This window comes from Petaurus breviceps, unplaced genomic scaffold (assembly GCF_028583685.1).
Source record: "Petaurus breviceps papuanus isolate PSGF00001 unplaced genomic scaffold, PetGlider_PUasm1.0 174, whole genome shotgun sequence".
Lineage (NCBI taxonomy): Eukaryota > Metazoa > Chordata > Mammalia > Diprotodontia > Petauridae > Petaurus > Petaurus breviceps.
Genome location: NW_027185761.1, coordinates 75,624,212 through 75,650,301, shown reverse-complemented (window position 1 = coordinate 75,650,301; position 26,090 = coordinate 75,624,212). Strand labels below are relative to the sequence as shown.

Genomic DNA, 26,090 nt, shown 5'->3' with positions numbered 1-26,090 from the left:
GGGGAAGATCAGGAAGGTGAAAGGGAATGGGTCAACCTCACTCCCACTGAATTTGGCTTAAGGAGGGAATAATGTATATACTGAATTGGGTATCTTACCCTACAGGAAAGTAGGGGGAAGGGGATAAGAGGCGGAATGATAGAAGGGAGAGAAGATTAGGGGAGAGGGTAGTTAGAAGCAAGCACTTTTGGAAAGGGGCAGGGTCAAATTCACAATGTAACTACTATGGAAAGGTTTTGCGTAACTACACATGTACAACCTATATTGAATTCCTTGTCTTCTCAGTGGGGGTGGGTGAGGAGGGAAGAAGGGAAAGAATCTGGAAATCAAACTTTTAAAAACAAATGTTAAAAAAATGTTTTTTACATGCAACTGGGAAATGAGATATACAGGCACTGGGGTACAGAAATCCATCTTGCCCTACTAGAAATTTAGGGGGGGATGGGGGAGGATATAAGAGAGAACAGATTGGGGAAAGGGATATTCAGTAGGCTCACTATCTTGGGGTGGGGGTAAGGGAAAAATGGGGAGAAAATTTGTAACTCAAAATCTTGTGGAAATGAATGTTGAAAACTAAAAATAAATAAATAAATTGGGGAAAAAATGCCTGCTGCTTTTAACATTGTTAGTCTATCTTGTTCTCTTGTGAAAACCTTCAACCAGGGGAGGGGAAGCGGCAGCCTCAAGGCCACATGAGGTCCTTTGACTGAATTTGTTCTGTGAAGTTTGGAGTCAAAGGGTCCCACTTGAGGACCTAGAGGACCACATGTGGCCTTGAGGCTGCTTGGAACCCTCAGGAGTGGTCAGAATGGATGGCTAAGAATGATCACAGCTGCCACTGTTATAATGTGTTACAGCTTTGTGACCAGACGGCCCTCTGGATGACCTTTGTTTTAACCCCTCCCCCCCATTAATGCCTCCCATGTAAAGCAGTCAAGCAGAGAGGAGGTCTGGGGAGGGCAGGAGGGCGTGAGCAGTGGAGTGATGGGAAGAGTCAGGAAAAGCTTCATGCAGAAAATGGTGCCCGAGCTGCTCCTCAGAGGTGAGAAGGGAGTGACTTTCAGGGGAAACTAAGGCATGGAGAGAGGAGACAGTGCTGTGGGTAAGCAACAGAGAGAAGGGCCCTCTGGCTTTGGGGAACAACAGCAGCTCGAGGCCTGGCTAGGTAGGAGTTTCTAGGTGACCCCAGAGGCAGTGGGGGGCCGCTGGCCACGAAGAGGAGAGCAGGAGGCCGTCCACATCTGCCTCAAGCCCCGGCAGAGAGAGGGCTATCTGCCCTCACAGCGTCTCCTCTTCCATCACCTTCTGCCCAGTGAGATCTATAATCCAGGGAGGGCCATGGAGACACGAGTACCCCCACTGCCTAATACTTTCAAACCTCTGCAAATGACCACGCTCACTGCAGCTTCCCTCCTCCCAGCCCCAAACGCTGCCCAGCTACTGACGGTGCACCAAGAAAACCAGCCAGTAGCCCGCAGCACCAGCAGCTGGGCCACACAAGTTGGCTTCTCCTGTGGACGGAGAGGAGCGATATGAGTAGTTCTGGCCTGCTGGTGACGAAGGCAACTCCTGCTAACGCCTCTGGCCCAGTGCGCGGCCGGGCAGGTCAGGCAGGACACGGGCTGCTCGTGATGCCCCTCTCTGCTCGCCCCCCAGGCCACGCCCGCTCAACCTAGAACTCTTCTCCCATTCTAAGCTCTGAGTTCTGTGTTCTCACTGGTGAGCCCTCCCCATCTCTGGGTCCCCCAGGCCGAGCTGCTTGCTCAGCTGGTGGCAGAGCAGAGGAAGGAGGGGCAGGCACAGCCTCAGTCCCGACAAAGTGATGCTTGCCCTTCCCCGCTGCCGCTCCTGTAGGCCTCAGTAGGAACAGCCGTCTCTGGCTTTCCATCCTACGTGGCAATGCCCGCTTCGCTTAGGAGGATAATTCGGTGTCAGAGAGGAAGTTGCAGCCTTGTGGCACCCGCCTGAAACCACTGGGTTCATGAGGTGAGCTGTGCTGGGAGGCCCCCGGAACGCATGACTTAATGGCCCAGGAGAGCAGCCAGCCTTAGTAGAGCTGACAAGCCTTTCCTGGAATAGACCGAAAGACTCTGCCCTAATTGTTAGGAAAAGATCCATAATTTCCTCTACGGCTTCCAAAAGCAGAGTTCAAAAGCATCTCTGGGGCTCAATTTTAAGTGGAAATGAGTTATTGGACAGCTCCATGGGCAGAGGTTAGAGCCTTTCTTGGGAAATCTAAATGCCTGGCCATTCCTGCACCTTCTGGACTCTTCTGAGGGCCTTTCAGTCGGCCCAGGGCCTAAAAAAAGGGAATACCTGTCCAAGGGGGGGTCGCCCACAAAGCTGGGGGAGCCAGGGAACATCCTGGGGTGAACATCTAGGGTACGTTAGGGGGTCAAAGGTTTGGAGAATGTTCAGCTAAAAGGGCCAGCAGAAATAGTCCATTTTGAAGCCAAACCTGGATCTTTATCAAGGTCACACCCACTAAGTCAGGGGTCCCCCAAGCTTCAGTCTGGGCCTTTTCTTCTTCCTCTATCTGGTTTCACTAGAGGATCTCATCAGTTCCAGTGCTTCAGGGTTCATTTCTATTCAGGTGATTCCCAAATGTAGAAATACAGCCTGAACTTCTCTGGACCTCCAGTCCTACAGCATCTCATAATGGATGGTCCACAGTTTCCAAACCTGACCTGTCCAAGAGTGTGGATGGTGGCACAGGATGGAGAAGCTGGCCTGAAGCTGGAGCAAGTGCTAAGCTCTGTCTCAGAGGAGGGCAATGACAAAGCCCGTGGTGAATCGGGTGTGTGTGTGGAGCAGTGCAGCCAGTCCAGGAGGCACACGCCTGCCGAGACAAGGCCTTCCTCCATGTCCCCAAGCTCACCGCTGTCCCCTGCCCTCCCTCAACCTCTGGGAACGCTCTTCAGAAGTTATCAGAGTTGCTGTCAGAAGGGACCTAAGTGTCTCCCTGAGAGAGCAGCAGCAGCACCCCACACTTACTCTCCTGGGGCTGACACCCCCAAGGCCAGAGGCCGAGCAGGACCCACAATTCTGGCCATTCAAGAATTCCCTGATGATCAGACCTCAGAGCACAGCATGATTCTGCAGAAGGGGCCACTGACTGGCTCCTGCAGGGGCACAGACTAAGGAGCAAAGCCAGGATTCACACCCGGTTTTCTGTCCTCTGGGCCCCATGGTCCACCCAGACCTCTTGATGGTCTTCAATCAGATCTAGAAAGATTCGGACTGTACATGGTATAATGTGGTGATGAGATGTGCAGGCTTGAGCAAGCAAGGGATAAGCCCCAAATGGAGGGACAGAACGAAGGCTCCAACATACCCGGGTCAGCACAAACATCTCCCTGCTCAGAGAACAGACAGCAGCAACAAACAGATGGCCACCTCCAGCCTGCACCTGCATAGCCCGGCCGGGGCAGGGGGTTGGGGTGGGAAGGACCTATATCACTACAGACAGCTTTGATTTCTTCTTCTGAAAACTGTTGGTTCAGGTCCATTTGTTAATTGAGGAATGATTCTTATTTTTACAAATGTGACTTAGTTCTCTTTATAAGGAAAATTTGCTTTAAAGAATGTCCGATATTATTTCATTGTCTATGGTACCTTCCTTTTAGCAAAATGTACTGTCCCTGCTTGGCTCATCAGTAGGTCTGTTTTTGCTTTTGCTTTAACATCATGACGGCTCTAGTTTATTTGGTTTTTGTCTGTCACTTCAGCTGAAGCATAATAAACTATGCTCGAGCTCCTAACTTTAACTCTGTGTATGTCTTTCTGTTTCAAGTGTGTCTCTTGTAAATAGCATACTGCTGGATTCTGATTTCTAATCCATTCTACTATCTGCTTCCATTTTAGGGGTGACCTCATTCCCATTCCCTTTCAATTGTGATTCCTGTGTGTTTCCCTCAACCTATTTTATTCTTTCTCTCTTTTTATCCTGTCTTTTCTCAAAAGCCTGCTCTGCTTCTGACCACTGCCTCCTTTAATCCACCCTCCCTCTGCTGTATCTCTTATCTCCTTCCCCTCCTGTTTCCTTACTGGGTAAGAGAGATTTCTATCCCTGTTTTTATATACATATACACATACAAATATATATTCTTCCTTCTTTGAACCAATCTGATGAGAGTGAGGTTCAAGCATTGCCCCATTTTCTCCTCCTTGTATGCCTCTTTTATGTGAGAAAAATTTGAACTATGGATTAGAGAAATGCAAATTAAAATAATTCTGAGGTACTACCTCACACACCTACAAGAAATGATAAATGCTGGAGAGGAGGAGGGGAAAACAGACACACGAACGGACTGTTGGTGGAGCTGTGAACGGATCCCACCATTCTGGAGAACAATCTGGAAGTGTGCCCAAAGAACTATAAAACTGTAGAAACCCTTTGTCCCGACTACACCACTACAAGATCTGTACCCTAAAGAGACCAAAGAAAAAGAGAAGGGCCTATAAGTACCAAAGTATTTATAGCAGCAGTTTTTGTGGGGGCAAAACATTAGAGATTGCGGGGAAGCCCATGCACTGGGGGGTGGCTGAACAAGCGGTGGCACGTCATCGTGATGGAGTAGTGCCATGCTGAAGAGTAATGAGGGGAGTGATTTCAGAAAAGTCTGGCAAGACCCGTATGAGCTAATGCAAAACGAAGTGAGGAGAAGTGGGAGCTCAATGTGCAAGTGAGGGCAGCATTGTGACAACGCCGATCAGTGCAATGATCCAGGACTACCCCGAAGGACTCATGATGCACAGCGGCTCTCCAGCTCCACAAGGGCAAGGGGAAGCATCACTTCTCATCTATTTGTCTTTTAGTAGGGACATATGTCTGACACGATCTCACATGTATGACTGGTATCGTTCTGCCTGCCTTCTCTGTGGGTGGCAGGAGAGAGCTTGGAACTCAAAATCTGAAAGGAATGTTTAAAATAAATAATAAAGAAACTAATGCGGACAATTGCTAAATCAATCCATTAAACACTGCAATTATAAAGGGACTGTTAATGAGCTTTTTTATAAACCTCGTGCAGGTGGCTAACTTCCTGCTAGTGCAGGGCAGCTCAGCTTTCTTCTCCAGAGGATACTTCTCAAAATTCCTTCAATGCAGAAGCTTCACCAGAGTTGGCAACTTACCGAATACTGGTTCTTCTGCTCTCTCCTCCAAACAGGAGGTTTTTCAGGACACAGCCCTGCACAGCTGCCAGAACGCCGCATGGTCCCCCCTACAGAGAATCAGACACAAGGATGACAAGGAACACAAGGCCCCCAAAGCAACGATTCTAGGGCACCATTCAGACTGCCCACAATTTCATGCCACTGGGCAGATTTCCCACTGAGTAGGAAACTAACAGAACCTCACCCAGGATCCCTGAAAGGGAGCCACGGGTGCCCCCGCTTCTGCACACACAGTCACAGAAGCCCCAGACCTGGGCAGCACAGCTGTGCTCCTAAGGGATCTAAGGAACCAAGCCTGATTCAGCCTCATCATGAGGGCTGTGGCAGCAGGCGTCACCCCCACGCCTAGAGCTGAGCTCAGATCCAACCATCCAGGGGACCACGGACAAATCGGACAAATCGACAGGTCAGTGAGCCACTCCCTACTTCAGTTTCCTTATCTCTAAAGTAGGGATGATAACAACACCTTCCTCTCAGGGTTGCTGTGAGGAATGAATGAGACAGTCTTTGTAAAAAAACACTCAGGACCACAGCTGGCACACAGCAGGCGCTTAATGAATAAGCCGCCTCTCGTTCCCCCCAGGTATCTGGGAGAACTCCATTCCAGGGGACTCTGCACACATCCCCAGGACCCTCGACAGACATGGAGCTGTGACCCTGGGCCCCTATGCTGGATCACAACGGCCTAGAGAATGGAAGGCCAGCGGCGTCTTTGGGGCCCAGACCCTCCCCAGCCCACGGGGGCTGAGGCAGAGGGAGACAATGTGCTGTTCCTCCTAGGTTAGAAACAGAGCCTCATCCAGCCCTCCAGCATCACTGGATAATTCTTTTATCTTATACTGATGGGAAATGAAGTTTCAGGAGAACTGTTTGGAATGTTTTGAACCCAGGTAAAAATGTGGTAGGTGAAAAGGTCAGCCAAGAACAACCACACTGCATCTGCTTTCCTAAAGTGAAAACTGAAAAACCATTCCACAGAAACAGTCAAATGGCTCCGGAGCGAGAAGGTCAGGTCAGCCCTGGTACAGCCAGGAGAGCTCCGTGTGGCCAGAAGCTGTGTGTGCACTCCCTGACCCACGGCTCCCAAAGTGAGTCCTGGCCAGGGCATAAAGAATGAATGGGTCATGGGGAGAATCCGCACACAAAGTCAAGCTGACTCTGGGTCTCTCAGGACTGAGATTTCTCAGAGTACAAATTGTGCCCTGGTCTATTAGAGCCTCCCTTCCCTGTACAGCCCAACCTCTTTCCAGTGCCACGGGCGCCAGAGAGATCTACTCTCCCTACCTTATTCTGCACGAGGCCATATTTGAGTTGAGCCATTTCACTGAATGTAAAATTCTGCAATTTCCATTCTTCACTGAAGCCACAAAGAGCTGAGCCAAACAGAACAGTTTTTATTTCCTTAAAAAGAAAGAGAAATGATGACTTGTAATGATAACAATAAAACACTAGTCACCTCTGTGGCTGCACACAGCATGTCCTTGTTTCAAGAGAAGGAGAGCTCTAGCAGCATATTGCATGTTTAATGGAAAAACAATCCCTCCAGGGGCGTTCAACGCTCCAGCCCCTCCTTGTTTGATGCTCATAACAGCGTGGTGAGGTGACAAGCAGCTGTGCTGATTCCCTCTGAGAGGCTGCTGAGCAACTGGACCCTCTCACACAGATGGTGAGTGGAAGATGGGCACTCGAGGCCTTGCATTCTGTCTGTGACTCTGACATTCACCTTCAGGGAATCTCTGGCAACAGGCAGGATGTGTGCACAATGGTGTTCAAGACACTACGTCACTGTCACACTGGTTTAACAACTAGACTGGGATGGGAGGTCTCATCTAAGACCAATGACACCAATGAACTGGAGACTGAGGGAACGGGGACAACAAGCTACGGTCAGAGAATGTGATGTGACACATTAATACAAGAAATGATGAAGGGAATCGTTTCAGAAAAGTCTTGAGATTCTGAGAAGACAGTCTGAGAACTGAGACAGAATGAAGGGAAAAGAATCAGGGGAACCATTTATGGAATAATAACAATATTGTAAAGACAACCTGGAAAGACTTTGGAAAACTGATCAACAAAATAACCAACTATCATCCTAAGGGAGCCAGGACAAAGCAAGCACGCCACTGACCGCCACTGACCTCCAGATGAGAGAGGTCACCAACACAGGTGGCGACAGATAACGTTTTTGTGGCTGGGGGGCGGGGGCGGGGAGGGGGGGGTCATGACCAAAATGGAAATTTGTTTGCTTGACTATGCATGTCTGTAATAAGGGTTTTTATTTTAGTGCTTTCTCATTTGAAAAGATAAATAAATAAATAAAAGATTATAAAATGAATAAATAAAAATATATTTTAATTAAAAAAAACGATAAACCTGGAAAGACTTACAGGAACCAGTTCAAAGTGAAGTGAGCAGAACCAGGAGAACACTGTACACAGTAACAGCAATACTGTACAAACAACTATGAAGGTCTTAGCTCTTCTCAGCAATACAGTGATCTAAGACAATTCCAAAGGCCTTAAGATGGATTGCTGTCCACTCCAGAGAAGGAACTGATGGAGGCTGGATGCTGACAGAAGCAGATGATTTTTCCCTTTTTTTCCATAGTTTTTTTGGTCTGTTTTCTTTTACAATATGACAAATGTAGAAATGTTTTGCATTATTGCACACGTATGCCCATATCAAATTGCTTACCATCCCAGGGAGGGGAGGAGGGAAGAGGATTTGAAACTCAAAATTTTAAAAAAAGTGTTAAAAGTCATCTTTACGTATTATAATTTATCATATAATATACACATTATAAAATAAAATATTACTTTAAGAAAAAGAGAGATGGAATCTAATGTTCTTTGCAGCTCCAGGATATGACATTAAGCAACAGTCTATTCCTTTCTTTCCTTCGGTGGTCAGTTTCTCTGCACTTTCTAGTCATACTGGGGCAGAGGCCCACCACTGCAGCTTCAAAAATTCATAAACACAGACTTTGTGCAGGAAATCTCCATCTCATCAGCTCTTGGCGGAGAAGCAGGGCTCCCTGTTCTGATGCCATCAAGGAGATGACTTTCTTGGAACTATTTATCTCTATGCACCCCCAAGTGATAGATAAAGCATCTGAAAGTGGCAACCTCCACCAAAACCACACAGCAAGGCGGACTTTATTGCTGTTATAATCTTTTCATCTCTTTTGCTGAGATACAAATGGTCCAGGGACAAGTTACTAACCTGCCAATCCTCATTTATATTTAATATTCTAAAGATACTGGCATAGGTTGATGAAATAACTGCTTTCGTAGCTGAATAAAAGCATTGGGATAATTTTTCATCCTCTGCATGCCCAACGAAAAAATCCTTAAGACACAAGAGACGGCAGGAAGCTCAGTCTAACCCCCGTGATGCTCCTCTCCTCTGTTCCATGACAGAAGGGGCACTTCATTAGGTTGTCCCGGGGCTCTGCTATGCTGAATGACCATGGGCAGCACTTTGGCCTCTGACAATGGCCCAATTCCTGTACAATGCACTGCCTGAATTCTCCAGGATACTTTGGAGTCTGTACTTGTATCACAGGGATCTGTCATCTGTCATCACAGGAGACACAGAGCTTCGGATCCCAACCACAAGGCTCGACCAGGGTGCTCCACTTTACAGCCTCCTAGAGGATAGGCCTTTGGTAGTTTCTGGTGGGAATTACTTGGTCCTGAATTCCCATCACCAACCTTTCCATTTCACCAACAAATCTATGCAACTCAGTCACTGTTTATCATTTCTCTTCCTGCTGTTGGTAAAGAACTGGAAAATGAAGAGATGCTTATCAACTGGGGAATGGCTGAACACCGGATGGTCTATGGATGGGATGGAATATTACCGTGCAGTAAGGAAAGATGAAGGAGAGGATTTCAGAGAATCCTGGTGGCATGTCGAGCTGGAGGCAGCAAAGGGAGCAGAACCAGGAAACAGAACTGTAAAACCCTCTCAAGGCCCCTGACCAAGGCTGGGGCTGAAATGAGTGAGGCGCTCCCCAGCAGGCGGGTGATGGTCTCCAGGGGACTCTCGGGCGGCTCTTTGGCCTCTCGAGCCCGTCTGTTACAGAGCTGTTTCTACTCTTAAACTGGGGAAGAGAGAACAGTAAATAATCATCAGGCCACAATAGGAGAGGACCACTCAATTTTTTTGATATGAAACCCAGACTAGAATGATGCTGAGAAGGAAGCGAGGCCAGGCCGTTCTAAAACGGGTTTGTGGGATTTGTGATACACTTCTCTCTGTTCTGCTGGGGACACGAAAATGCGTGTCTTACTGTCTGAATTCTTTAGGCTATCCCCCGTGGGGAACCTGCCTATCCAGGTCACTGGGCCAGACATCAGCCCAGACCTGCTCTCGGGAAGTGACGGCAGCTTGTTTGGGCTCTGGTGCCCTCAGAGCAGCTCTCAGGCCTCTTGCATCATCCTGCTGGCACTGCCTGAGGCTGAGGGGACCAGCACTTCAGTTTTGGTTAGAAGATTTTCCGAGGCTGTTTGCTAGGCCCAGCCACATACATGACATAGGCATTCACAGCTTTCATTTCAGTATTCCAATAAACCTCTTAATACATTCAACCATGGCCTTCTCCTCAATGGTTTTGTGTTCATGTGTCTTGCCTGGGGTCAAGACCAAAGCTTTCCATTTCTATCTCTATACTTATAAAACCCAAATATCATGCTCATGTCACTGGAGGAGGGTGCCACAAGGTGAAGGAGCTGCTTCATGTGGTTTCTGATGGAGCCACAGACAGGTAGGTCCTTCCTGGACATCCAGGAGTCAGTAAGATGTGCTGCTTCAGCCTCTTGAGCTTGGAGACCACATGCAGCTCTCTGTTCACTGACCCCAAGATCACTGTTATTGGCCCCCCTCGTTATTTCTGACAGGGCTCAGACAGACATGACCCGAAGACCATCCTGAGGAGACTGGACAGGCAGACGCAGTGGCTGCATCTCATCACTCAGTGCTGGGATCTGTGGGGAATCTGGATTCACTGGAAGGCTCTGCAGGCCCCTCAGGGGCAGACAGGCTCACAGACACACATGCCCTTGGGCCTGCTGAGATCATTTTCATGTCTCTCACTAGACTTCTCTATTTCAAAAGCTTCTCCTTCCGTGTAATTTGGCAAAGATGAGTATTCAGGATGGCAGCAACTATTGAAAATGCTCTTACATTTCTAAGGACCAATGTTCTTTCCAGGAAGTAGTCGGCAACATTTCTGTGTCTATGGGAGATCTAATGCCAGGGAGTTTATCTGCTGAATCTCTATTTTGGGTTCACATTTGTATTATTATAATTATTAATATTAATGCCTTTTAATGATATAATCATGATCAGCACTGATTATAACTGCCCTTATTGTCTTGGTCACTTACTGTGAGCTCCCCCCTCCCGCCACTCAGGTGCCTCCTTCCCCCCATCTGACATGAAGAGGCGGCCTGACAGCTGACCAAGGCCAGCCCCTCAATCTGCTCAAGGGAGTCCGTCCATCCCGCCTCCTTCCACAGATTTTCTCTTCTGCCATCTCCTCCCTCTCGCTCACCTTCCATATGTGCACTGACTCGATCCCTGCTGCCTACAGACATGCTCACGTCTCCCTGTCTGCAGAAAACCCTCACCTGATCCTTCCATTCCCCACTACAGCCTTCCTTCTCCTCTGCCTTTTATATCTACACTCCTCAAACAGGCTGCCTATAACTGAGGCCTCCACTGTGCTCTCATTCTCTTCCTAACCCTCTGCAGTCTGGCTTCCGACCTCTCCAAAGTCCCCTGTGCTAGGAGCCCAGCCCAATGGCCTCTCCCCCATCCTCACTCTCCCGGCCCCTCCTAGCTCTCTTCCTGCTTCTCTGACCATCTGCATTCTCTCTGGCTGCATCCACCTCCGGATCACGCCCTCTCACCAGAGCGGTCCCTCAGGGCTCTGTCCTGCCTCTTCTCTCCCACTATACTGGCTCCCTGGGTGAGCGCATCAGCTCTGCCCCCATCTCTCTGCTGACCTCCGGTCTCACATCTCCAACTGCCCTTCAGACATCTCAATGCGTCCAAAAGGAGCTCACCGTCTTTCCCCCAAAGCCCTCCCTTCTCCCTTCTCCTCTTACTGTCAAGGACATCACCATGCTCTCAATCCCTCCAGCTCCCCATCTAGGTATCATCCCTGGCCCCTCGCTCTCTCTGACTCCCCTTATACAAGCTGTTGCCAAGGCCAGTTGATCTCATCTCTGCAACATTTCTTCTTACCCTGGCCCCACCCTAGCACAAGCCCCCATTACACCATGGCAATAGCGACTGAGTCTGCCTGCCTGCAGTCTCTCCCCCCGCCAGTCCAACCTCCAATCAGCAACTAAAGAGATTTTCCAAAAGCAGATCTGACTCTCCCTCCCCTCCTCAATAAACCCCAGGGGCTCCCTACTACATCAGGAGCAAATACAGAATTCTATTTGCTAATCAGAGACCTTCATAACCCAGCCTGACCCTTCTGATCTTTTATACCTCACTCCCCACCGCATCCTCTTCAGCCCAGCAACACCGGCTTCCCGGCTGCTCCTCCACGAACAAGATGCCACCTCTGGGTTCTGGCGGCCCCACACCTGGCAAGCTCCACCTCCTGAGCTCCCTGGCTTCTCCTGGGTCCCAACAAAAATCACATCTTTTACTGGGACCAGAGCCGTCCCTCTGCTTGCAGTCTTCCCATGAGACTGGCAGCTCCTTGAGGGCAGGACCTTTGTTATATCCCCAGCACTTAGCACAGAGCCTGGCACATAGTAGGCATTTAATAAATGTCACCTTCCCAAGATGCCCTTTAGCTCTGTATTCAGGACTCCTGCCACATCAGCGTGACCGCTAACGTGCTTCTCTCCTGCGAGGTCTGGGGGAGGGTGCAGGCCCTGTTGCTCAGTGGCCTCAGCACTTTCCTCTGCTCCTCCTCTCTGCAGCTGGGGCAGTGCCACCCTCCTCGCGGTGCCCTCATGCCTCTCCCCTGGAGGGAGCTGCAGCTGGGCCGACCAAGGCTGTCCTCTCTGCTGATCCTCAGCCTGAAGAGACACACGTGTGTGGGCGGCCTGACCTGCAGCCCTTTAGGGGATCAGCTCCCAAGGAGAGGGGGATGCCCTCCATCCCAGCTCCAGTCCTGGCCTCAGCACTGTGCCCCACCCGGCCCCAGCCTGCTAGTATAAAAGTGGATGCTAGAGGAGGCCTTTGCTTTGGGCCCACTGACTAAGGAGTGGGCAGGCAGTGGGCTCAGAGTCTGACTGCTCTCCCTCATGGTGCCCTTAGTCTCTCAGGTCCTCATTCCCCAAACACAGTAACTGGCAAACCCCATCACTTATTTCACAGACACCAGGCCCAGTCAGAAGCAGTCCAACTTCAGCTGACAATTGATCCTTTCACTCCCTGTGTGGACAGGCCCTCCACAAATGCAGGTCAGCCAATTTTTCTGCAGCTGAGAATCTTCGTGTCACATCTAGTGCCCCTAGCCAGTCCAGGGCAGGAGCAGGACTTAAACCTGGATCCTTCTGGCTCGTGGACCAGCATTCTCCTCCCCAGTGTGCTCCCTGAATGAGGGACTAAAGGCCCACTTTTTCCTTCTGTTCCCCTCCACATTGACACTGTGTGAGGCAGGCAGGCAAGCTGGAGATTTCATGCCCACTCTAGCATTTACTAGCTGGGCAGCCCCTCTGGGCCCAGTGACCAGTAAAGGCCAAACTCTGTTCCAGATGTCCATGTCAGCCGTCATCAGGGCTGCTGTACCAAAGTCATACTCTGCAGAGGGCACCATAGATCGGAGGGGAGAGCACAGCACAGCACATGGAGCCACAGGGCACCACCCTCCCTTCCCCTCCCACCTCCGGCCTCAGCATCTCCCTGTGAGGGCTTAGATAAGACGCCGGCCATGCCCTGGAGGCTCCACTCAGCTCCTGGCATCCTGGGTGGCCTCCTACAAACCCCCTGCCTGAGCCTCCTCGGTGACTTCCACTCTGAAGGCTAGGATCCCTCCTTGGAGGAACTCATTTTCTTAAGCTCCAGAACACTGCTAGCAGCTGGCCGCATGGGATCCCATGTACTCCTCTCTGCTCCTCCTCCCGTTTCTCTGGGTTATGCTGAGAGCACATGTGCATATGACTGCAGAGGAGCAGAGATCAATGTAAGCATGGCCACCCTTCCTGGGCAAGGGGGGAGGACACAGAGTAAGGTCAGGAGCTCCACCGCGGAGCACGGCCCAAGGCAAAGGCGTTCCCAGTCAGGTGCCCCAAAGCACGCCCCTTCCACAGTCTCCCCCCGAGAAAGGCCGGACCTACTTTTGCTGCTGAGAGGCTCATCGGCTTGGACGTCACCTGCAGCCTCAGTAGGGGCACCGACAGGGCCAAGGGCTGGGCAGCGTCTTTGTTCAGAAGCTCTTCATCTTCCATGTCCTCTGAAACACAAGGAACAGGGACGCACAAATTCATTGGCTACTCCCCCACTAGAGGCAGAAATGAGTCTGGATTAATGAGTGATGAACATTCTTCCTCTAGGTCTCCCCTGAATCACTGGGCCTCACCCCAGGGACCCTTTTCTCTGCTCACAAAGAGACAGACAGGCTCAGGAACTTACCTTCTCCTCTGGGGTAACCACGACAGCCACGAAACAGGCTGAGAACAAATGGAGGCCACCCCCGCCACAGGAACCACAGAGGCCGGCAGCCTCCGGTCCCCTGAAAAGGCCCGTATCCAGGTGTTTGGAGCCAAATACTCCAAGCCACCTCGGAAACAATATGCAGACACGCCCAGCCAAAGGACTCTTCCCCTCCCGTTCCCACAAAAATTGCTATACTGGTCTGAAAGTAGAGAGTCCCCAAATCCCCCTAAAAGGCCAGCTTCACTCAGGGAGCTTTTTGTAATGATGGTGTCTCAATGCTGTTCCCCCATTTAGGGTGCGGCCAGCTCAGCTCTTCATGACCCCATCCAGGTTTTTCTTGGCAGAGATGCTGGAGCAGTTGGCCATGTCCTTCTCCAGCTCATGTGACAGATGAGGAAACTGAGGCAAACCAGGTCACGCAGCTAGTAAGGGGCTGAGGCTGAATTTGAGGGTCCTCCTGAGTCCAGGCCCAGCACTCTATCTACTGCACCTGCTAGCAACCCAACTGCATCTTTTTTTTAAAAAAAGGAATTAAATCAGGAAAATCACAGAATCAAATCTGTGCCTCTGATGTCACACTGAGACAAAGGCAGAATTACTGAGCCGCCGTGGAAGGGAGAGCTCCTGTATCCCAGGGACCATGTGTCCAGATGAGGCAGGGGGATCACGCCTCCTGTGTGGCCTCTCCCCAGAAGAGCTGAAAGCAGTAGCAGGGCAGCGTCTGGCCACTTAGGAGTGCCGGGCATATGGACAAAGCAGATGTCAGGGAGCTTTCCTACAGAGTCACAAAAGACTGGGCATTAGAGAGAAAAAATAAATGTAGAATTCAAACGAGCTCCTCAAGAGACGTTCTTCAAGAAGGACTGAGAGGGGAGTCAGGCTCTTACAAAACAAGGCTGCTGCTTGGGCATGCAGCACAGCCTGGCTGTGAGGAACTCCCACTGACTCGGCGACACTCGGCTTTGAATCAGGACTCATTTCCATCAGTTCTCTCCCACAGGAACAGGGCACTTTCTCTGTGACGTGAAGGAGAACGAGAATCCTCTGAAGGCCTGAAGGACCCGACTCTGGAAAGGGGCACCCCCAGAGGAAAACTTGGTCTTCTCCTTCACTTGACTTCCAAGGAAAAGGAGCCCATGCCTCCTCCTCACTCCCCTAGTGCTGGCTGCCAAGCGCCTCAGCCTCCTGGTCACCCATGGCATCACCTTGGGCATCAGCCTCAACTCCTCCCTCTCCTGGATCCACATCTCCATCCAATTCTTGTCCCCCTGCCTCCATATGGCCCACCTGCCATGTGATCTCACCCTCTGGACCTCCATTTCCTCATCTGTAAGCTGAGTGAACTGACTGGACGGCCACTTGGGCCTCTCCTGGCTCTGGAGCCGCGATCCTAGGTGCTCTAGCACCCCCACAGTCACCCCCACTCAGCAAACTCAACGGCTTCCTATTGTCTTCAGGACCCATCCCTGCACAGCACAGTCTAGGCACACTGGTTTTGCTGCTGTCCCCACTCCATCTCCTGCTCAGGGGGCTATGCCCCATGCCTCATTGCGCTCTCTGCTTATCTCCCCCTCTCAGAATCCAGGGCCATCTCCCAAACGAGGAGGGTCTGGGGCCATCATTTCATGGGTCCTAGCCAAGGAAACTCCCTGTCCCCATGCAGGTGGGCACCCTTCCTGCCACTCACTCTGAAGAGAGGTGCCCAGGGTCCTGAGAAGCATCACAGAAGGAGCAGAGGCAGCATTTAGAGAGCTCTTTTTGAGGCTGACAAAGTGCTTTATAATTATTCTCTCACGGGAGGGAGATGCTTTCATTATAGTTGGGGAGACTATGGCAGAAGGACGTGAAGTGGCTTGGCCAGGGTCACCGAGAGTGAGTGTCTGAGGGTGGATTCAAACTCAGGTCTTGCTGGCTCTCTATTTACTACAACATGCTGACTGTCCTGACACATTCTGTCCATTTAAAAACCCTTATTTTTAAGACCTCAGTTTAAAGCATCAAGTTGAAGAAAATCTGCAGTATTTGTTTTTCTTTGTAATTTTATTTATTGATGGAAAAACTGACAGAGCCTGGGGGCACCAGGCTCATGGAGTGCCAGGCCTGGAGTCAGGGAGACTCATCTTCCTGACATCAAATCCCACCTCAGACACTCACTAGCTACAGTACCCTGAGCAGGCCACTGCAGCCTGCCTGCCTCAGCTCCTCATGTGTAAAGTGAGATGGAGAAAGAAATGGTTCAAATGGGGTCATGAAGAGTCAGACACAGCTGAACAGCAACACAGAGAGAAGCTAATGGTCTGGGGGCAGCTCCATCAACAGCATTTGGTGACCAGCTGGGTATGGGGATGAGAGAAGACGTACCAGAAGCTCTGAGGTTAGCCCTGTGGGAGAGAGTGGAGGTACTCAGCAGCAGGAGCTCTGAGGCTAGCCCTGTGGGAGGGGGTGGGGGGACTCAGCAGCAGGAGCTCTGAGGCTAGCCCTGACCTGGGAGGGGGTGGGTGAGGGAAGAACTCAGCAGTGGGAGCTGGCTCAAGGAAAGATGATCAAAGGCTTCATTTCAGAAATGCTGAGTTTGAATAGTCAGAGTCACATCTTCTTGAGGGGAATTAAAAGATCCTAGCTTTAGACCTGGAAGACCATCCTGTTCAATGCCCCTATTTAACATATGAGAGAAAAGAGGCTTGTCCAGGGTCCCAGCTAGCAAGGAGCAGAGCCAGGACTCTGGCCAGCAATAAGCCATGGGCCTGACCCATGGATGGTCTAACTAAATTCAGTGTTGATGCCCACCGAGTACAGAGAGTAACAGACATACCGAGCGTAAGGACATCTGCTTCTTCATTCCCACAGACAGGCACAGCATGTATAGAGACTGTCCTGAAAAATAAAATGTAAGCATAAACTTCTAATGGTGACCGGGGACTCCTCTACACAGCTGCTGTGAGGCTGACAAGCACCAGGCACCCCCAGTTTCAGCTGGGACCCATTCATCGCAAAGATTCTTGATTCTCAATCGCTCCCTGACCTTCAAGAGACAACAGGGCCTGGAACTGTAACTCCTAAGTTTCTCTGCCTTCAACACCTCTGTCAGGTAGTCGATTTATAGACTAAACCCTTCAGTGTATGTACAGGGGAACATTATAGACTCAGCATCAAAAGACGACCTGAAATAAATGACCATTCCCTGATGGACACATCTGAGTTGTTCGAAGCCTTGTATGTGGCTGGTGTTCTAGAAGTCATCTGTTTTCCAATCCCAGCTACATGACCCTGAGCCAGTCCCTTAACCTCAACATCTCCATCTCCTAACTGGTAGAGTCTGGCGGCAACACCTCCATGTCCCCACCTCCCAAAATCACTGCAAACAGGGGTCCGCCACGGTGCTCGGTGGGTGCAGACGTGCAGAGGCTCACTTGGCTAGTCCCGGCCCCACTGCTCTCCTCTTCCAGGCCCAGCCCCACTCCCACCTCCCCGCGCCGCTGCCTGCTGGAGCCGCCGCCAACATGCCGATGTTCATGGTGCAGACCAATGTGCCGCGCTCCACGGTGCCTGATTCCCTGCTCAGCGAGCTCATGACACAGCTGGCCAAGGCCACGGGCAAGCCTGCCCAGTACATCGCAGTGCACATCTCAGCCGACCAGCTGATGGCCTTCGGGGGCTCCTTGAACCCGTGTGCTCTGTGCAGCCTGCACAGTATCGGCAAGATCAGCGAGCCCCAGAACAAGCTCTGTGAGCTGCTCACCAAGCACCTCAAAATTCCCGGGGACAGGATCTATATCAATTACTACGACATGAACGCAGCCAATGTGGGCTGGAACGGTTCTGCCTTTGCCTGAGTGTCCCCCTGCTGTGCCCGCCCTGGGCCCTGGCTTGTCCCCATTTGCTGGCTGGTCACTCCCTTGTTCTTGTGTAGTTGAGGAACAATAAACTGCTTTTAGGTGAAAAAAAAAATCACTGTAAACATTTAGAAAACACAAATGCCACTTCTTGTTATTTTTAAAAAATGTGTTTTCCAACTTGTATGTAGTTGAAGTAGCCGAAGGACAATTGGGTTTCTAAAGAATGTTTTCACAATCACAGTACGACATCACTCTGCCCCACAAAGGTCAGCTCTTCTGCCCCAGTGGAGAAATACATTTCCCACCAGCTGCTGGCAGCATGTGATATTGTTACAGAAACAATCCCGGCCATGCTGTAGTACATTCCATTGAATTAATTTCCTTTTAGAAATGTATAAAGGGACATGAATGAGCACACTACATAATGCACAAGATGTCCTTTCTTTGGCTCTGGCACTTTTTGCTCCAACAAAAGAAAAGACTGACCCCCTCCCTCAGAAAACCTGCCTTACAGAGCTCTGGCTTTCTTCTGTGAAGTTTGGCCACACAATCTTAAAACTGGAGATGTTCTGAAGCAAGAAAGGTCATGGAATCCCACCTCGCCAAGGGTGCAGAAATCTGGCGAGGACGTCCCCAAGCCCTCGCTCACTCAGTGAGCACCTGAAGAGCCCCTACACTCAAGGCTGGGGTCAGGCAGCAAGGACACAAAGGCTAGACGAAAAGCAGACGCTCCCATTCTGCTGGAGGATAGACACCAGGAAGCATAGAGCACATGCCAGGAACTGAAAGAGGAGTGAAAGGGGGCCCTCCCAGCTGGGGAGAGTGGGCAGAGGAGGGCAGGAAGTGCCCAGTACGACCCATGGCACAGAGGAGGCCCTTCTTGCATCGGGCTGCAAAGCCAGAAGGCCGCTGGTGCCCCTCTGACCCTCTGGCTCTCCCCTCCTCTCTTCCATCCCCTCTTCCAAGCTGGCTGGGGGGCTCTGGGTAAGTTCCCATCTCCTCTCAGCCCCCATTTCTTTATCTACAAGATTTGGGGGTTAGGATTTTAGGATTCCCAGATTCTTCTCCAGCTGTGGCTGAAGAGTGAAGTAGCCCAAAGTCGGGTAGGAAGAGCAGCCACAGTCTGGGCGATCCATCAAGAGAGGAAGGAGCCTTGGAGGGGACTTGAGAGGTGGCGGAGAAATGTCTTAAATATGGGGGGGAAAGAGGAGGAAAAGTCAAATGAGTGCTGAAGACAGGAGCTCATCACGCAGCTGATTCTGAGCCTGGGTCCTCGCCACGCACAAGGAGGAGGGGAGAGAGGAACAGGCTCTAATCCTCCCCAACTCCTGCCAGCCTGTAACCTGGGCAGCAAACCAGACAGCAGTGTGTGCTGCACTGTGACCAAGGAGGTGAATGTGCTCTCGGAGCACACCACACCAAGCCAAGGGTGCACAACCTGGGAGCCAGCACCAATTAGAACACTGCTTCAGCACCACCAGGGCAGCAGGAAAAGGGGCCCAGCCCCAACGTAGGTCAAAAGTATCTGACTTACCCTGGTGACCCTGGGTGCTCCAGGCCATTTTCTATGGCTATAAATGGCCAAAGAGCTGCTCACCACCACTGAAGGATGGAGTTCCCCACACCAAGAAATCAGGGGTCTTGACTCCCCCCACAAAAAACACCACTATTTTGCAGTGTCCAAAGGAGGGTGACTAGGATGGTGAAGGGGCAGCTGAGTGGTCCAGTGGATAGAGATCCAGACCTGGAGTCAGGAAGACCTGAGTTCAAATCTAGTCTTAGACACCTACTAATAACGGTGTGACCCTGAGTAAGTCACTTAACCCCATTTACCTCAATTTCTTCACTGTAAAATGAGTGGGAGGAGGAAATGGCAAAGCACTCCAATATCTCTGCCAAGAAAACCCCAAATGGGGTCAGGGAGATTCAGACATGACTGAAAAATGCCTAGGATGGTGAAGGGCCTCAAGAGCGTGCTGTGTGAGGACTGGCTGAAGGAACTGAGGCTGGTGACTTGGGAGAAGACTCAGTGGCCAGGAAAACGGCCTTGGAGACTCTGGGGGGGCAATCTTGGCCCCAGGGGACAGAACAATGCCAGATGCAAAGAGACAGATTAGGGCTTGAGAGGAAATGTTTCCTAATGGTCATCACCGCCATCTTCGAATGTTCGTGAAGCCCTACTGTGTGCGAGGACCAGTGTGAGCCCTGGGGATACGAAGAAAGGAAGAAGAGTCCCCACCTGGAGGCGCTCCCCACGACCAGCGCAGACGGTGGCCCGCACGGCCACGGCGCCCCACCAGCGCCATCCCACAAGGGCCACAGGCTGGCTGCCCTGCCTGAGAACACACTTTTTCTCTGGATGGTGTAGACCAGGTTGGACTAGAAGGCCTGGGAGCTGGGCTCTTCCACTGCCGAGGCCACCATAGGAAGCATCCTCTGCCCTTGCAAGCCACCAAGGGGCGCCACAGCGCACTGAGCCCAGGCCTGGAGTCAGGAAGATTCCCTTCCCAAGTTCAAATCCGACCTCAGACACTCACTAGCTGAGTGACCCTGGGCAAGTCACTTCAGTCTGTTGGCCTCAGTTTCCTCATCTGTAAAATGAGCTGGAGAAGGAAACGGCACACCTCTCCAGTGTCTCTGCCAAGAAAGCCCCCGATGGGATCAGAGAGTCAGAGACACCTGAAACGACTCCCCAGCAATCCCTGTTCTCACAGCTCTTCTTATCTGCTGCCCTCTGGAGCCCACAATCCCCAGCCTTCCAGCCTTTCATTCTTCCATCCCTCTCCCGTCCTCACTACAATCCTAAACACTCTCAAATTCTACTCTATAAGCAGTCATGCTTTACATTAAACACCTCCCATGTGCCAAGCCCTGTGAAACACTGACTGAGCATCACCCTGGGCGAGGCGTCCTCCTCAGTGGGGACAGGAACTGGAGGAAACGAGCCTGGCAGAATTATCAAGGCCAGCCTCTAAAAACCATCTGAGAGGAGAGGAGGATCTCACTCCTGTCCCTCATCCCTTTTACTGATTTTAGACAGGGCTGGAGTGGAAGAAGGGGGTTTTAATGAGCCCAATTAATCCTACAGAGCAGCTCTGGGGAGGAGTGCCAGGTTGGCTTAGGCCAGGCCTGCAGGCAGGTGCCCGGGTGCTCTCTAAGCTTCTAGGGAAGGGCTTCCCAATTCTGATGAAATCACAGGTGCGTGTGCCCAAAGGGCTACAGAAGTGTGCATGCCCTCTGACCTAGCGCTGCCACTTCTAGGGCTATATCCCAAAGACGTCCAAAAGAGAAAAGGAAAAGGACGCGTCTGCACAAAGATATTTATGGCGGCTCTTCCTATGGTGGCAAAGAACTGGAATTTAGGGGATATCCACCGATTGGGGGATGGATGAACAGGCTGTGGCAGATGCCTGTGATGAAACGCTATTGTGCCATATAAGAAATGACAAGCAGGAGGGTTTCGGAAAAACCTGGAAAGACTTACATGAACTGACGCAAAGGGAAGTGAGCAGAACCAGGCGAACATTGCACACAGTAACAGAAACACTTTGTGAATAACTTAGCTGTTCTCAGAAATACAATGATCTAAGACAATTCTAAAGGATTCGTGATGAAAACTGCTATCTCCCCCCTCCCCTTCCCCCTCAGAAAGAACTGATGGTGTCTGAATGCAGACTGAAGCAAACTTTTTTTTTTCCTTGGGGTTTTTTTCTGGTGTGTTTTCTTCCATAACATGACTAATATGAGAATGTTTTACACAACTGGACACGTATAGCCAATATCAAATTGCTTGTCTTCTCAATGAGGGGGGGAGGAGAGGGAGGGCAGGAGAAAATTTGAAACTCAAAACTTTGAATAATGAATGCTAAAAATTGCTTTTACATGCAACTGAAAAATATTCTTAAAAAAGAAATCACAAGCATGTGTCAAAAACAAGACTGCAGGGCCTAGGAATTTCAAAAATAAAACACTCCTTGCCCCCAAGACCCGAAGTTCTATCAGCAAATAAACAAAGGACAACATAAACTGAGGAGGAAGAAGCCAAGAAAAATTGGAGGATCATGGAAGGGGCGGTTTCTGAGCAGAGGCAATACAAAACTCTGAGAAGCAGAGAGGACGAGCGAGTACACTCCAGGCATGAAGGGAAGGGTGGCTTTTTTGAGTGCACAGATAAAAGGAATGAGAGTAGGTCAGAATCCCAGTTTAGTTGGAAGGTGGGATTCCTGGAGAGGGTTAGTGTGAAAAAAGGCTAGAAGGGTAGGGTAGAGTGTGGGGAGCCTCGAATATCACTCCAGGGTGGAGATGGTATCCTTTTGAAGGCAAAATGAAATCAGTCAGTCAGTACATCGGAAGAAGCAGGTCTGGGAAGGATGGGGAGCCAGGTAGTCTAGGTTTTACAGCACTGGGCCTGAAACCAGAAAACCAGAGTGCAAACCCTGCTTCAGACACTTATTAAAGGTGTGCCTCTGGGCAAGTCACTCAAACTTTTCCAGTCTCAGTTTCCTCATCTGTAAAACATGCATGATAATAACAGCATCTACTTCCTAGGGTTATAATGTATGCGAAATAATTTGCAAACCTTGAAGTGCGATAGAAATTTCAGCTCTATTACTAGGGTATTATTACCGACTTTTCCAACTATCCCTAGGGAAGAGCCTAGGACTGAAAGGCAGTGCTTTTTCATCTCACTACAAATTACAACTCTCTGAGGAGGGTAATACCATCCACCCCAAAGCAAAGTGCTGTCCGCCTCCTGGCCGCTCACCCACTCCAGGACGCAGCCGGCCTTGAGCTGCCCATGCTCAGCAGAGGAAAATCCTCAAGGGTTTACAGGACACTTTCGCTTCCATTACTCCACAGACTCCCTTCAGCCTCCCTGAGAAGGAGAGGGCAGGACTGTGAGCTCTGCCTGACAAAGATCCCTGAGGGACTCTGACCAACCTGCTGGAGGCAAGGGACCACAGAGGCTAGATTCCCTCTGTACTCCTTAAGGATGACTGAGTTAAGGACTTACTGAATGATAATTTTGTTTGAAACTATGTGGTGTCTTTAGTAATAAGTTGTTGTTATCACTGTGAATGTTGAACTTTGGTTTCTGTGAATGTTTTGCTTTACTTTACTGCTGAATAAATAGAGCTCACTACACTAAGTGATCAGAACCATAAAGCTATTCACTACAGCAGTCCTCAGGAGAGCTGCTCATGCTGGGCTTTACAACAGGCCACTAAATGATAGAATAGTATAACACTAATAAGATACATTTTTGAAAGATCCTCTACTAATATCAAGCAAGGTATAGAACAGGGAGACAAATGCTCATCAAGTGTCCGTCACCATGGTGGAGAACTTGATGCAAGTCCCAATGCAAGAGAGGTCCTAAAGAGGGGGAAGTATCCCAGATGCTTTCCTGTTTCTACAGGCCACTGTGCTGACTGCACCAAACCCCCCAACACGGCAGACTTTCCTCAAAGAGGTCCATAAGCACTCCAAGGACATGAGCACGACTATCTACACGTATATATGCAAACAACACATCTTGCCCATACAGTACACACAGCTGGCTGGAGAGCCCACAGATTGATTTTGGACAATGAACACAGACCAGTGAAGCCCAGAGCTGAATAAGAGGAGGGCAGAAGACTAGACTGCACTTGGGAAATCAGGAGGCATTTTCAGTGACCCCAAGCTTCTCCTTGAAACAGAATCTCGTCTTTTTAACCTGCTGTAGCACAGGGTATCTATCGTTTAATAAAGAGAAAGAGCTCTGGATAGGGAGAATGAGAGCACTCTGAAGATGAACATCAGTACAGAGATGGAACCAATACAGGGCATGGAGAGAGAAATGAAGCTTAAAGGAGACAGCAACAATTTTGGTGGGAAGTAAGGCAATTATGAAACTATTCATTCTTAACACCTCAGCATCAGAAAGTCTCAAAGATAAAGGTCTTTCTGAAAATGCAGGCCTCTAAAAAAGGCCCCTGCTTAAAGCCCCCCAGAGGCCAGTTGGTCTGAGTTGGCCACCCCCCACCAGGGCAGCCCAGAAACCTAAACCTGCCTCTTTACAACTGCCGCTCTTCCTCCTGACTGTTTCAAGGGTCTAGCAGGCCTCAAACGGGTCAACTCTTAACTTCCCCCTTTTAAGGAAGCCCCTATTTCGGGTAATGAGAGTGGAAATGGCAATCTGGGTTTTGGGATGAGATTTCCTGAAAATGCACGCCTTCATCCCAAACAGCTTGACTTTATGGCCCCTTTTTACTGGGAGTGTTCTTGGGACAGCAGCAGCTCAACCCAGCAGAAGCTGAAAGCTGAGCAGTGGAAGGGGGTTTACAGACAAGCTTGGAGTGAGAGGACAAATAAGCTTGATCTCCTAAACTCAGTCATGGGATTTCCATGTTCAAAGACTATGAATTATTGAAGAACCTTCCATGATGCTTTGTTCTCCAACACCTATAAATCAAATTGCTAAGGATGTATGCATTGTGAATATTCTTAGAAAATGTCTTCATTGTTCCTTTTAAATTTCCCTTAGTAGCACAAATGTTACATTTAAAACATCAGTTAAAAGGCTTTTTGCCCTTTGAAAGAAAACCCATTTAATATGAACAAATAAACAAAAATACACTAACAAATCAAGTAAGTGAATTAAAATGTGAAAATAAAGCGGGTGCATGTGTGAATGTCAGCCTAACGAGCTTGACTGTCTATACCTGAATGGTCCCTGCATTCCTGTCCTACCTAGATTCATAAGCACCTCTTGATCTTGACCCTAGGGAATACAGATATTGGCATTTCTGCCCACCACCCTATGGAAGGGCTCCGAGTGGGGGTATGTCATTGGCATTTTCCTTCTCTGTGTCTTTCTCCTGCCCTTCATCTGGATTCTGACTATCCTTCAGATCTCAGATTTTTGCTTTGCACGGTGGGATCTGTGGTGGCAAAATTGGCAGTGGCAAGGAGAATGGAGAAAAGAAGGATAGAAGAGGAGAAGAAATTCTCCAGGCTGCTCCTCACTGACATTAAAAAGGCAGCAGGACAGCCTGCTTTGCACTTCCCACTAAGCACGGGGCCCTTTCCCTTGGACTTGCAGCTAAAACCTTGCCTAAGTGTGGTCCCTCCATTAGAACTCCAACTTGTCCAGAGCAGGGTCTGCCCTGGTCCCTGGGACAGTACTCTGCACAAGAGTAAACAAATGCTCTCTTCTCTCATCAATTCAGACCCATTTTGTGCATGTCCCCACTACCCAAAGAGAAATACTTTCACAGATATGACCTGGCCACATCATTTCTCGGGGGCTTGCTGCTATCTACTAAGGAAATGTGGATGGCTCCATCTAACCTTCAGCACTCCCTTTACCTTACTAGCCTCTTCTCTTTTTACTCCCTTCTGCTGCCTCTGGGAAGCTTTATGCTTTCCTGCCTCAAGGCCTTGGTACTGGCTATTCACAAAATCCCCGAATTCCAGGATCTCCTCACTAGGAGAGGCTTGCTAGCACGTCTAAGTCCACTCACTCACACGCACCCACCCTGCATTCCCAACAGTGGCCATGCTCACAAAACCAGTTCCACTTGTGCGGAGGGCTAATTGTCAGGGAATGCCGAAATCCAGCTCTCTGAAGTTTCCATCCATTGCTCTTCACCCACTGGGGCCCTTTCCCACATCAAAGATTTTCAAATACTTGGCAAGAGTGACAGCTACCCTGAGTCCCCTCTTCTCTAGGCCAACCCCATGCCCCCTCCCCCAGCTCCTACCACTAAGTTTCAGGCGGCACAGACACTAGGCCTTTACCACTGCATCTACTCACTTCTTGGTGTTCTCCTAGCTTTTCCAAGTCCTCCTGAAACATAATATTTGAGATGTGGCCTAACCAGGACAGAGGGCAGGGCTCTCCAGTTTGGGGCCTCCAGAGTTTCATTCCTGAGCTTCTCCCACTCCTCCTGAGTTGATATCTCCTGTGAAATATTAGCCCACAAGATTCCATGCACTGCTCCTCCTCTGAGCCCCTGAACATCTGCCTTCCCCAAATCTAAGCTGCTGCTCAGACCGTGCCCAGCTTCTTCTCCTCCACCGTAACTCTAGGAGGGGAGGCTCACTTCTTGCCTAGACTCCTATCACTCCCACCCCAGGAATCAGTTCCTCACTGCCAGTTATGGTGAGATCCAGAACAGCATTTCCCACTGTTGATGCTTCAACCTGTTGAAGGACAAAATTATCATCAGACATTTCAAGTTGTACCGAGGCAAGTCATGAAGTTATTAGTGGCTCTGCTTCTGGCAGAAAGCACTGGAGCACGGCTGGAGAGCCGAAGTCTTCCTTCATTCCCATAGAATGTCAGGCATGTGATGCTTCCCTAGCTCCTCCATTTCCTCTTTTTGTCAAGGTGGACTCCCCAGGGCACTCCTAGGACAGCATCCCTTCTTTCTTCTCTCAAATTCCTCCAGAATTCTG

General features: G+C 50.0%; 2 protein-coding genes across 2 annotated transcripts in view; one reads left to right on the top strand and one right to left on the bottom strand.

The window, feature by feature from the left end:
• MINDY4 (MINDY lysine 48 deubiquitinase 4) overlaps positions 1–26,090 on the bottom strand; it is a 135,371-nt gene that overhangs the window by 58,402 nt on the left and 50,879 nt on the right. Inside the window, exons 8-11 of the mRNA XM_069084589.1 lie at positions 16,622–16,683; positions 13,491–13,606; positions 6,463–6,579; positions 5,137–5,225 (exon numbers count right to left, since the gene is read on the bottom strand). Coding sequence (XP_068940690.1) covers positions 5,137–5,225; positions 6,463–6,579; positions 13,491–13,606; positions 16,622–16,683 — 384 coding nt within the window. The remainder of the gene's footprint in view (positions 1–5,136; positions 5,226–6,462; positions 6,580–13,490; positions 13,607–16,621; positions 16,684–26,090) is intronic.
• On the top strand, positions 17,221–17,757 carry LOC138158279 (macrophage migration inhibitory factor-like). The gene has a single exon (XM_069084427.1). It carries the CDS (start codon positions 17,310–17,312, stop codon positions 17,640–17,642), a length of 333 nt encoding a protein of 110 aa, XP_068940528.1. The 5' UTR covers positions 17,221–17,309; the 3' UTR covers positions 17,643–17,757.

Coding starts and splice junctions, on each gene's coding strand:
- LOC138158279 (XM_069084427.1), top strand. CDS start 17,310: ATGCCGATGTTCATGGTGCAGACCAATGTGCCGCGCTCCACGGTGCCT.